The sequence below is a fragment of the Onychostruthus taczanowskii genome, unplaced genomic scaffold (genome assembly GCF_017590055.1).
Source record: "Onychostruthus taczanowskii isolate IOZ18803 unplaced genomic scaffold, ASM1759005v1 scaffold136, whole genome shotgun sequence".
Classification (NCBI taxonomy): Eukaryota; Metazoa; Chordata; class Aves; order Passeriformes; family Passeridae; genus Onychostruthus; species Onychostruthus taczanowskii.
This window is the reverse complement of record NW_024498529.1, coordinates 1,140,709-1,153,677: the sequence shown is the minus strand read 5'-3', so window position 1 is coordinate 1,153,677 and position 12,969 is coordinate 1,140,709. Positions and strand designations below refer to the sequence as shown.

At 45.5% G+C, this 12,969-nt stretch overlaps 1 protein-coding gene across 1 annotated transcript in view; it reads right to left on the bottom strand.

Moving 5' to 3' along the window:
- Positions 1 to 1,413: 1,413 nt before the first annotated feature.
- Positions 1,414 to 12,969, bottom strand: part of ITPR2 (inositol 1,4,5-trisphosphate receptor type 2) — a 244,644-nt gene continuing 233,088 nt past the window's right edge. The window contains exons 56-57 of the mRNA XM_041397170.1: positions 5,539 to 5,700; positions 1,414 to 4,316 (exon numbers count right to left, since the gene is read on the bottom strand). Of these exons, the coding sequence (XP_041253104.1) occupies positions 4,230 to 4,316; positions 5,539 to 5,700 (249 nt within the window). The 3' untranslated portion in view covers positions 1,414 to 4,229. The remainder of the gene's footprint in view (positions 4,317 to 5,538; positions 5,701 to 12,969) is intronic.

Genomic DNA, 12,969 nt, shown 5'->3' with positions numbered 1-12,969 from the left:
TCCCAGGGCAGCAGAGAGGTTATCAGCCTTACATCTCAGCTTTCTCCTCTCAAAAATAAACTTGGCAGCCTTCCCCAGAAGATAAGCACGTGCTTTCCAAAGAAAACATCCTCGCCTGCAGATGCTTTTGTCACAGCAGCAGCAGCAGCAGTGGTGGAAAGGGAAGAGCAGAATTCACTTGCAGGCCAGAAGGGAGTGAGCCAGTGCCGAGGGAGAGGTTTGCTCCCTGAAACACCTCTTGAATTAAAATGTGCCTTGGAGGCAAACATTTTGAAAAAGAAAAGCCTTGGCATTAGGTTCTCAGTCCTGCATGTGAAACTGCTCCCCTTTGGGCTTAGAAGCTTAATGCTGGTTGGGAGGCTTTTAAAGTATGACTTAGGTTGAAAGCTCGTTGCATGAAACCCCGTTTTCTCTTAGAATATACTTTGTGCAAAATCATCTAACAAACCTGGTAGTAAACAAGCTCCTTTCTATTTAGCCTTAAAATCATACCAGAGAATAGAAAAGAAAGTTTATTCTACTCAAAATCTCAGTAAGCTGGTGGAACAAGTGCACAGGAGAAACAGTATGCTCCATTTAATAGGATTTTTCTTACTAATTAATTAGCAAGCTTTTTCTTGCTAAGAGGAGGCCTTACTCTTTTCCTCATAAATACTGAATATTTGTAAAAAAAAAAAAAAAAAAAAAAAACCAGCTGGGAAAAATGGAAAAAAGCACTTGTATGGTGTTTATCAGTTTATCACAGGTTTGTAGGAAGGACTCTTCCTTTTTTCACAAGACTACAGATTTCCTTAGCCCAAGTTGAGAGACACAATTTGTCTTTCTCAATTCTTTCACCCAGAGGAGCCTTTGGTCCCTCTCTCAATGTGCTACCTGAAAGAGTTACACTAAAAACATTTAAAAAAAAAAAGGACAAAAATGTACAAAATAATCTCACACAGAAAAGCCTGCATCATAGTATTGTGGAATCATAAAGGTTAGAAAAGATCAGTCAGCAGCAGAACTCCTGAGACTGTTTGCCTTGAGCCTGCTCATCCCCACCTGGTAACACTTGACCCATCACCATCCCTGCCTCTGCCCACTTTCATCCAGGGCTCCCCTGGCCTCAACAAAGAGCATTCCACCAAATCCTACACCAGCTGCCACCCAACCTCTGGAAAAAGTGGCATGTCTGGATCCATCATCCTGGATGGAGCAACCTGTGCCTGAAAAAAAACAAATTATTGCATTCCTTGCTGCATTCAGACTCCATCCAGTCAGGGCTGAAGAAATGGGTGCACACCCACAGCCTGGTCCCCCACCCAGCCTGCTCTTCCCAAACCAGAACACAAATTTCCCCCCAGCCTTAGCACCAAGAATGAGACAGACATATATAAAATGACACATTTTATTAAAAGTTACATTCAGCAGCAATGGTCCCATTTACTTATATAAATTTTAATTGTCAAGAAGTTTATAATTATAAATCTCTCTAAGGCATTAAAAACTCTTAGATGTTTCAACTTCATTGAAATAATTTCATATAAATAGGAAAAGTAAATTATACTTGCCTAGGAAGAGGTTACCCCAGCTGCATTAAACAAAGATATACACATAAATATATGTATAAAACAATGATTTTTGTCACAAACTCATTCATAGGGATATTTCACAATCTTTAAGTCTTGGGGCCTGGCCCTGCAACCATTATCCACACAAGGAGGTTCCTGTTTGCCTTACCACGTGTGAGTGTATGGGTTGCTCACATGGATGAGAGCAGGGCAGGGCCTAAGTTTTGACAGAAACAGCAAAGATGTTGAAATTCTCAGTGAAATATATTTACAGTCTGTGTAAGTAGCATCACCTACGGTTTCTGATCATAGACGTCTCTCTGGGAAGCTATGTACAGCAGAAAGGCATCGTGGCCAAGGCGAACCAGCATCTGTTCTCTGATTTTGATACTGTAACTCTCCCTTCTGAAGAGCAGGAGCTGGGCTTCTGAGCCTGAGGGGATATGGTCTGGGGTGTGAGCCTGAGGGAGCACCAGCAGCACCCACCTGCAGCCCTGAGCTCGGGGCACAAACCCATTCAGCCTCAAGTTCTTCCAGCGCTGGCAGCAAAAGCCTCCCCTGAAGTGCAGCTGCTTTTTCTGAGTGTAAACAAGAAAAGTGCCAACCCATTCCAGTATTAGCCAACGACAAACCCCCCAATAAATAATCCTATAATTGAATTGTGCTTTATGTTTTAGAACCACACTTGTGAGAAAGAGGAAATTGCTGTTGCAACAGAAGCAGTGAGTAGATCTGAATAGCTCTATGAACTAATTTGAATTAATACAGCTACAGGGTCTGAGTCTCTACCAAATGAGTGCTGACTTTATGTTTGTGGGTAACTCCTTTGGCCATCACCTCTCACAACCAGGGTGCTCTCTGGACTAAGGCCAATGGAAAGAGATTTTCTTCCAGTAAAATGCACAAACTTCTGATTTCTACACTATTTTTGAAGAACACAATTGAAGTCAATGGGAGATGTTTTAGTGGTAGAAGGTATAAATATATTGGTACAATATATTTCTTTTATCTCAGCCACATCACTGCCACAAAAAATAAGAAAAAAAAGTAGCTTCAAGAACTGGTTTGAATTTGGGATAAAGAGAATGAAATACCCCTTCCATCCCTTTACTCTAGGCCTGTTGGTTTGAACAGTGCCTTAACCAGGACAACAGCATTTCTCCAGAAAGAAACTGGAAAATATTTACACCAATAATACTTTTTCCTTTGATCAAAATATCTTTTATAAAAAAATGAAAATTTTACAGGGACAAATCATTGCAAAAATATTTTGGTTTAAAAAGTGACTCCATGTAACAAGAGGTGCATTTTCAAACGCGAGACAATCTGGTAACCAAAACCCACTGAAAATGAAAGCAAACTGAGGACACAACTCCCATTTGTGCCCCTCAATTTTTTTCCTAAAAGACAAAAGAGTCCCCTAGGGCTCTGTGGAAACTCTGTAACTTTTCTTTCAAGCCATCCCAAGAAATACAGGATAGAGCAGAAACCTGCACTGGTGACTTAGCTGCTGCCTTTCGTAGAGCTGAGAGCTGGAAGGAGCTTCTCTGTCTGATGTTGCCCCCCCTGTTCCCCACCAGGCTTCCCTGCAAACCCCTGGAAGTGGAAAGGGCAGGCAAAACCATCAACTCGTGATCCATAGCTCAGAGGAAAGCTGGCAGAATTTGGTGTTTATTTACTCAAGTCAACTCTTGCTGAAGATGAGTTTATGGCAGGTAATGACACCATTACAGTTCTGTACAGAAAGATATTTCTAAAAGTTTTTTTTGTTGTTGTTGTTGTTGTTTTTTTTTTTTTTTAATAAAATCCCATACAAGCTTCAAACTATGGGTATAATTTTTTCCCCCCTGAATCCTCCATTGGAACTTGAATTTAAAACACAGTTTAACTCTCAGTATGTGAAACCTCATGGCCACATTAATTGAGAACATCTGAAGCCAGGAGAAAGAAATCACTTCCACTTATGCTGTCAGTATTATGTGCATAACATTCCCACAGCTGTAGATCCATTGTGCTCCATGTTATAAATAAGAAATTGCATGGTGACAGCTAAAATTCAAAAGCGTTAATGTTTCTCTTTGCAACTTTTTCTATTTTTTTTTTCCTTCCTTCAGTCTTTTGAGGTTTCTCCCCTTTCCCTCCTAGGAGAAGTTACTTGAAGCAACATCACCGCTTACAGACTGACATATTTTAGGTAATTAAAAAATAGTAAATGCCAAGCAAATATGACTGATGTTGCTATTTGGCAAGTGAGCCAGAGACGACCTAGTGATTCTGAGCCAGGCTGTCGTGCTTGCCTCAATAAACACCTTTCCTTCTTCTGCTCAGCTTGGTTCTCCCAGCACTCTGGGGAGAAAGGGGCTCCCAGGATGTGGCCAAGCGCTGTCCCAGCCTCTGTCCCAGCCAGTCCTGGAGCCAGAGCTGAGCACAGCCCAGCCAGGCCAGGCAGGGAATACAAACGAGCTGCCTTGTATCGCTCACATTCTAGGTTGTGGTCCCTCTCAACCATGAAAAACAGCTACAAATTGTTCCCAGAGCTAAACCACTTAACATCTTGGCACTTGGTTGTTTTTAACTTTGTAACAATAGGCACTGTTCACTCCTCTCAATCTCAGTTTTTTATTCTATAATAAAGCGGGAATACTGATGAAAGGCTAGTCACGGCTTCTCCCCGTGGTATCAGGGTGGTGGCATGTGATGATTCACATGGGGTGTGTTTGATCCAAGAAAGCCCAGCCTCTGCTTATTCTTCCTTTGTTCTGTCATCTAAGGTGGAAAGGCAGAGAGAGACAAGTTGAGCTTTTTTTTTCTTTTTACTATTATTTAGCAGTCACAGAGCAAGATACATATAAGCAAAACAACAGGGAGTGGAATTTTTTTCTTCAGCATAGAAAATTAAAAGTAAGGGATGTCTTTGAAGTGGGAGATCTGTTTCCTACAAAGTATGGACATTTTATTCTCATTTATACATTATTCTTATCCCCCAGCAGGTCTTACAAAGTATTATTTGTTGTGTAGCTATTGTGTTGTGTAGCCCTGCAGAGGGTCAGCATTTGCTCTTGGTGCTGTAGAATCACAGAATGAAAAGATGGCCCCGGCCACACAGAGTTTAAATTTAAGCCAGGAGAGAACGGATTCAGCCAGAGTGGGATGAAAAAAATCCCATCAGGATGTTGTGGGTAAGCACAATGAGCAATGGTCTCAGCACATCCAGCCTAAACCTTTGTTGGGTTTTTCACAGGGATAAGTTTTAAGGAGGGATTTGAAGGGGAATAATTAGATAACTCGGTTGATGCCACTGAAGGGCTTCCCATAAAGAAAACACACATGCTTTGCTGAAACTGTAATGAGCAAAGCAGAGGTGACCAGCACCTGCAGCAAAAAAGGAGCTGGCCTTTTCATCCTGAGGGGAGAGCAAACATACCAGGCAGGTGATGTGGGCAGGAGCAGGGCTTTAAGGGAGGCCAGCAGCTTGTGTTCCACACAAGAGAACAGAGGGAGCTGCAGGAGGGGCACCAGCACAAGGGTGACACAAGCAAAGCAACAGGCTCTGCAAATTGTTTTCACAAGGGCACTGTTGATGTTCTCAGTGGGGGAAAAGCCCAAGGGCTAGACACAGAATGCTTTTTTTCCTCCAGGCTCCCATCAGTATGCAGCTATTCCTGACACTACACTGCTTTCACTGCTGGGTTATGCAGTCCCCCATCCCTTCTGCAGTTTCCCCTCTGTCCTTGCACACTCACCAGGAGCATCTCATGACTAATTCCCCTCCAGAGTTTTCTCCTTACCTGATCTTTGCTGTTGCTAACAGAGTACAATTTGACTCCAAACACTCATCAGTGTATCTACCCAGAAAGCTTGCTGGAGGGAAAGATAAAACCTCCCTGAGACAAAAGTCTCTTTTGTAACACTGTCCTGACTGTGACTTGATGGAAAGCAGCACCTTCACCCACACGTGCTCACTTTGCTACCGACACAGGGCACTTACCTGTTCCTTGAGCTCAGCCAGCTGACTGGAAAGCTGTTTCACAAGGCTCATGGTTGACTCCAGCCTCTCCTGCAGGTTCCTGATTTCATTTTGCTCACTGTCGCCTTCATTGCTAACCAGAGACATGGCTCTCATCCGAGGGAACCAGTCCAAATTCTTCTCCTACACGGGTATTAGAAAAATAAGGCATGTTAGAAAAGGTATTAGAAAAATAAGGGTTTATGCAGGGCTACTGCATACTAAGCTGAGACTAGAGAATGAAAGCTCAGAAGGACTTCTGCTCAGTGGATGATACACAGCAAGTGAGCTTAAGCAGTAAATTCAGAAAGTATTTAAAACAGGCAGTTTTATTCTTGGTTCTCATTGGCTACAGAGGAGGTAGGCTACCAACTGGAAAATCTGGGTTCCCCACAGCTGCACCTGTGCTGCAGTTGGAACAGTGTTGGCACATTCACCTGTGGCTCTGGCAGGCAGAAATGCCCCCATTGGGAAGACTCCTCTGGTACACCAGGAAACCCTCAATGCTCCCCATGCTTTGCTCTTAAGTGTATGCAGGGACACATTTCCCCTCTGTCTCTTCAGCTTCGCTGGTCTCCATTTATTTTGGCTGTCCTTGCAGCAATGTCAGCAAGGCAACACCAGGAAAACAAGAGCCTTCCAGATCAGCCTCAAGCACTTCTACTGGAAGAGCTGAAGGACCTGGATCCAGCTGCCCACAATAGGAGATGTGGGGTCCTGGGAATGGCTTAGGCTTCAATGTGCTGTTCAGACTGTGCATCTTGGATAAATGCAAGCACAACCCCGGGGCCAAGGGCTAACCTGCACTGCATGGAACAGCACTGGGCTGAGCTGGGTGTTTCTTTATCCATGGACTCAGGCTATGAATTCAGCCATGACCAAACCACTGTAAACAGACAATATGAGTCAGGAAGGTGCTGCGTATCCGCATGAGTGCGAATTGTGTCCATTGCTCAGGGGAAGAGATATTTGTGTGCAGAGCTTAACAGACGGAGGAGACAGAAGGGTGCAAGACCAGGAGGAGTGGCAGCCACGTGGAAAGCAACCTGCTTTGCCCTGAGACCAAGGGAACAAAGCAGGTCCTGCAGTGGGCAGCATGCACACACCTCTGCCCTGTGCCTCGCAGGCAGTGGGAGGATGTGGCTGGGCCACATGCACTTGATAACTTGAGAAGACAAGCAGAATGAGTGTGTTTCTTCCAGTCCCCTGAACTGTGAATGGCCCCACACAAATATCCCTCCTGTGTTGGGAGGAATAGAAAGGAGCTCTTGCCAAAAGTCCACCTACAAGACATCTGGAAGGCAGGAGCTCTGCTACATATGCTCTCCAGGTATTTGGTAAAGTTTTAAGTCCATCAAACTGATCATAGTCTTAGACTTGGCTTCTATTTTTCCTACGAAAATAGAGAAGGCAGTGATGATTCTGCATCAGCTGAGCAGCCCAGGGCAGCCATGCCTGAGCAGGGTCCAGGAAGACTGGTCCGGCAGAGCTGTGAACCTGGGATACACCAAGGCTTTATCGTGCTTCCAGGAGGATTTCCTTTCACCTCTGCAATGCTCTGTCCTGACCACCAAACTCTCCCCTCCTACAGCAGCATGATTTAGAAACAGCTAGGCTAAGCCTGAGTGAGCATGGCAGCACTAACAGTACTCATGTTAGTCCACTCTTTGTGTTAGCCCAGTCCCCTCTGTTACTCTGGATAAGACTAAATACAAAGCTGTATGAATTTTAGCTTTTTTCCTTCTTTTTAACTCAAAACTTCCAATGAGTTTTTGTTTGGCTGGGCAACCCCCGGTCCTCTCCCAAAATCACCAAAGATGCCCAGGGAGCAGGAGTGTGTCCCCGGGTTGCATTTTGCAGCCCTGGGCTGGCAGCTGTGGGCCCGGTGGAATGTGGCCTCTTTGCTTGCCGCTCACTTCTTGAGCCTCGTGATCTCATTATGACAATTTACTGTGGTTACACATGATGCCATTTTCAATGGGTCATAACTCATTCAAATCAAAACCTGTTTTCACCAGCTCTGCTGGGGAGCTCAAGAGGAGCGCACGTGACCCTCCCTGTGGATATCCCCAGCTGACACGTGGAGCAGGAGGATCCTGTTTCTGCCACATGCAGTCCTGCTTACAAGGCCAGCATTCATCTTCTACCAGTACACGCTGATATTATTTTAAATTTATTTTGGCTAGGATGTAGCAGAGCATTCATCACGTGCCTGGTGTCAAGCACAGGTGTACTTATTTATACTAAGCTTAGTTTGTGCACAGTACCTTTCTGGATTGATGCCTTTTGCTTTCTTCTTTTTTTTTCCAAATGTTTGCCAGCAAATTTGTCTGCCACTACAGGCACAGAACTTTAATTCAAGGCAGTTACAATGAACAGAGCTGCACTTGTACCTGAATGTTTCCTGGAAAGCTCTGGTATCTGCACTCATTACAGCTCCTCCTGCTTGAAACACCTGAGGATACCAAATGCAAGGCCACAGGAGCCAGAGGAGGGAACAGGAGCCCTTTCAAGCTTCACAACAATGCCAAAGTTCCTAAAGCCAGGCTGCACAAGGAGAGAAATCTGAGACTCCATCTTTGTGGCTCGTCTGTTTGCCGAGTACTGCTGCCAGGATTGGGAAATGCATTTTGCTCGTTTTGTTTTTTCCATCTGCCACTCCCTCACTCCACCAGGACACAAGGCAGAGACCTCCGGCTGCTTTGGAAAGATTTTTGTGGACTGACCCTCCACCACACTGCAGCATCCAGAGGAATCTGTGCAGGTGCCAGACACCCTGGCTGTCCTGAGGCTCCCAGTGTCACCTCCTTCCCTCCTTCTCGGCATGACATTACACAGCCTGGAGAGAGAGGTGTCCAGGAGCAGCTGGAGACAGGGATGGCACAGGCAGCAAGCACCTCACCTGCTGCCACACGATGCTGTGGAGCACACAGAGCAGATGTGGCTCTGCAGCTGGAACCACTCTGCACCACATGCCAGCTCATCTTGGCCACCACAAACCCCAGAGTCACAGGACTTCAGCAACAGACTCACGTGTGCCCAGTTATTGCCTTCCTAGAAATGCTGTGACAATCTCTTCCAGGAATGAAAGCCAGGTGTGGTTTGGTTCCATATCAGGAAAATCTGGGCCTTTTTTTCCCCAAAGTATTGTGGAGAATCAAGTAAGGACTTGATCAAAGTTCTAAGATAAGCTGATGGTTTGCATGGACTGGAGGCCTCCTGAAAAGATGCTGCTGACTTTTGTAGATGGCAGAGAGGCAATAGGCCAAACATCTGCCCACAGGTCCCACTTGGAGTCCCAAGAGCTTTGTTAGGTGCAGGCCTCTTGGTTCTCAGCTGCAATACACATCTGAGGAAATCACTCCAGCTGTGTATTTTTGTCATGCAAAGGATCAGAAAGATTTGAAATTCAGTAAGAGACACATTACAGCCTGCCAAGCTGTCCTTAGGTTAAAAATACTTACCTAGCTTTCACTGATAGTTCCTTTATAGTGCACACAGCAGGTGCTTTCCCTTGCTGAACCACACACTTTTGCCAGTCAATATGATCTTACTTTTTCATTGCATTATGAACTGAAGAACTTTATTAAAGGGTAGCCTGAAAATTAGCTTTGGCAGACAGCTTTGGAGACTCAGTTTGCTGAGTCTCCACCACAAACAAACAGCAGCTGGTGCTGGGGACAACAAACTTTTGATCACAGACCTGCCAGGATCCAGAAGGCAAGTTGGACAAGGCTCCTTGGCCAAAAATTTCAGTGTTCATGGGGGACAGGCACTCTTGTTACTGTTCAGCAATGGGAAAGCTATTTTTACTTCAAGTTAATTGCTTGCCAATTAACTGGAGGTCATTAACATGTTTGTACACCCCCAAACATTTGTTCTGGGACTTAAATGTTTATGGGCTCAGTGCAGGGTTCAGCTTGACCAACACCTTCAAGCTGTAACGTGCAGGAGCACTCCTGGGGGTGTGTAGAATGTTATCTGTCATGCCTTACCTATTACTTATGGAAATCCAACCATTTTGCCCAGGATAGCATTCACTCAGAAATTTGAACCCTGCCTGGAACGGAGAGGCAATTCAGAGAAAGCAGGCTACTGGCAGGGAGCAGGGCAAACCTCTGCAAACAGCTGTCATGGGACTCAATCAACAGCCACCAGATTAGCCTGAGGTGACACAGCTTAAGCATTAATGAGCTCACAGAGGGTGAGCTATGTGGACGGTATGCTTTTAAATGAAGTAGCTGCCTGGATAAATAATTAATTGTGAAAATGTACCGAAATCTTCTTTCTAAAGAACCACTGTTTAAGGCAGTATGTTGTTAGTTGTTATTGTTATTTCATTCTTGCACAGGATGGCAGTAATTCACAGCCCACCTACGGATCACAGCATCTTCCTGCTCCATACTCTTCCCGCAAGCATAACTTGTGCCTCGCAGGATCCATATTTAAGCAGACATCTGTGTCCAGGGCACAGCATCAGCCAGACAGGAAAGCTGCAGGGACAGAAAGGAGCTACAACCTTCTCTCCGCCAGTTCAGCTGGGGGAAAGGGAAAAAAAAAGGAAAGAAGGCAGGTGGGCTGAGCCAAAAGGCTGCGGGCCAGAGAGACTGCACACGAGCAGAGCAGACATTTGGTGTGGGGAGCCAGCGCGCTCTCCCCCTCGGCTGGCGGGGCTCCAGCTGCAGGCACAGCTCCCCCAGGACCAGACCTCTGTGCAGTGCTCTGGGTGCACGTACTCGAGGTGCCCACAGCGAGGGCACATGCCTGAGAAATCACAGGGCTTAGAGGATTTGCTGCTTGAGCTCACGGGAAAACCTCAAACCCTCCGTCTCAGAGAGGCAGGCTCAGAGCAGAAGTCTGTGTCTGCCTCCTGCAGTTTTCTATGCAGCTCTCTCCTTCCCTTCTGTGGACTTTCCAGGGGGATGGCAGAGCTGTGGGATAAGTCCTCCCTTCAGCAAAATATTGCCATTTTTCTGACTTTGCTGGCTCCAGTTGAACACGGATGGAGGAAAGACTGAAGAAATCTGTTTAGAATTTCTATACTTTGTAGGAAGCCTCTCTTGAGCCATCCCTGTCCTGTTGGCACAGCCAACTGGCTTCAATCAAGCTCTCATGCTGAGCTGAATCCATGCCTTCGGAATAATTGGCAGAGGGATGTTTCTTTAGGAGGTGCTAGTTTCACAGGCTAGCAGCAAGATGGATCAGCTGCGACCAGCAGGAAAGACTGGGCTGAGCCTTTAAAAAATAGATTACTAGATAACAGTGAGAGAAAATAGGTCAAAGAGTAGGACAAGAGGGATGAAGTAGAGAAGCAAAGGCAGCCTAATGCAGAGTTTCAGCCAGTGCTACTGCCACGGGCTGTGAGGGCCACGCTGCCGTCAGCTGTGCCAGACTCATTTCTCCAACACACTCTAATGCAGTGACTCTCAGACCTTTCCACCCTGTGACCCCTTGCTGCAATATGAAAACAAGCCCTTTCAGGACTTCCCTCCTATCTGTTCACCAGGAAAAGTGGTGATTACTGCTCATGACTCCTCCTGGGTTGTGACCAGCCCTGCTGCATGCACCAGGGCAGCGGAGCAGCCTCTGTGTCTCACAGCCCACAGTTCTGCATGATCCTTCTCTCCTTGGTGATTCAGCAAGGCTGTCATCAGGAGGGCTGTGCCCTAACAGCAAGGCTGAGAAAATAGGGGCGCTGGAAGCCCTCATGCGTCTCAGCTAGATGGCTACTGAAGGGTGCACAAGAGGAGTGTGCACATCAATCATCAGCAAGGTTTGCTACTGTCACCTTCATGTGCTGTGCTGGGCTGCCTTGGAACACACCTCTGTGGGCAGGCAGCAACCTCCAAAAAAACCTACAGCTTTAGAAGACTGAGCCTCTTTAGAGAGACTGTAGCCCCTCAAGTTCCACTTTGGGTTGGTAAAATTCCGCTGCAGAATGGTGCTGAGGAGAGACCCTGCTGGTCATCCTGTGGCCTCCAGGGCTGAGGAGTGGCACTGTCAGTCCTCTGTGCCCTCAGCATGAGGGCAAACAAACTGGGTATCACTGATCTCCAGCAGGCAGCCCCTGCCCTTTCAGGCATGAAAAGGAACAGTTCACTCCCCAGTTTTGGGCCAGCATCTTGAATAAATACTTTAGTGCTGGGTATAAAGAGATCTATTTACTGAGAATTATTCTGTATGTCTGAAATGCAAATAAACTCATCCATTGTCTTCCCAGTGTGCTGCCCATATAAGCAGAGAGGGATCAGTCCAAAGGACATTTTGAAAGCTATTATTTTTTTTGTCTAGGGACAGAGTCTGGTCCTAAAAGTCCGGCATTATGTAGTTCCTACAGTCACCTTAAAAAGGGATTTTCAAGATTTAAGCTATCGTGTTCTTTAGATGACACAGGGCAATAACCACTTTGTGATTTAATCACAGACAATAATAATTTGGTTCAGTGCATGATTCAGCTAATCCACAATTAGATAAGTGTTCATCCTAAACTACAAACCTGAATAGCTTTCTGCAAATCCTGTTTGACACTTTAATGCTAAGACTGTATTTGATAAGCAATCTGTGCTGTAAAAGAATATAGGGAGGGAAATTAGGAATTGTTATGCATCTATATGCATCCAGAGGAGTAATTCAAAGAAAATAAAAATAAACCTTGGCAATTACAGATAAATCTTTATTCAACAAGAGAACTAATAGGTTTGGCTGGGTCTGCACTGGATTAATACGTGCTACAGCTCCCACAGCTCACAGAGAAACAGAAACACCTGTTACCCCCTGAAAGAAGGTTGAAACCACAATACAGACCCACAGTCTGCTTCAGCAGTGTCATTGATGCATTTACTTTCATTTTAACTTGGCTGAATGTTTTCGAGGGCTGCAACTGAATCTATCACCGTAATTCTGAGTAATTGTGAGTTCTTCAAGACTGATATCCAGGCCAGGCAGTTATAAATGTCTCAGTGTTTCTGTAAAAACATTCCCACTTACGATAGCCCTGCAAAAATTATGGTGAAGAATGATAATAAACCCCAAATTGCCAAGAATTTTCTCTGATGCTCTATGGGGCAGTTTAGACACCCAAATTGAAAGCTCTGTAAAGGACAAGCACCAAAATATTTCTGCTTATCAAACAAACCTAAGGGACTTTTTATTTACCTCCAAAAGATGGAAACTATCATGAAAGTAATTTTTTCCACAAGTTTGAATGTGCTCTCACACTGCTGTTGTGGGCACACCACATACCAACAGCAGGTCTGTGAGTCACAGCGTGTCCCTAGAGAGGACCTTTTGGCCACCCTGACCCGGGCTGCAGCAACCAGAGAGCAGCCACAAGGGGAGGGATCCCACTTCAGCAACTCCGCCTGGAAGGTGGCAAGCAGAAACCAAATTAAGCAGCTTTGTCTCTGAGATAGC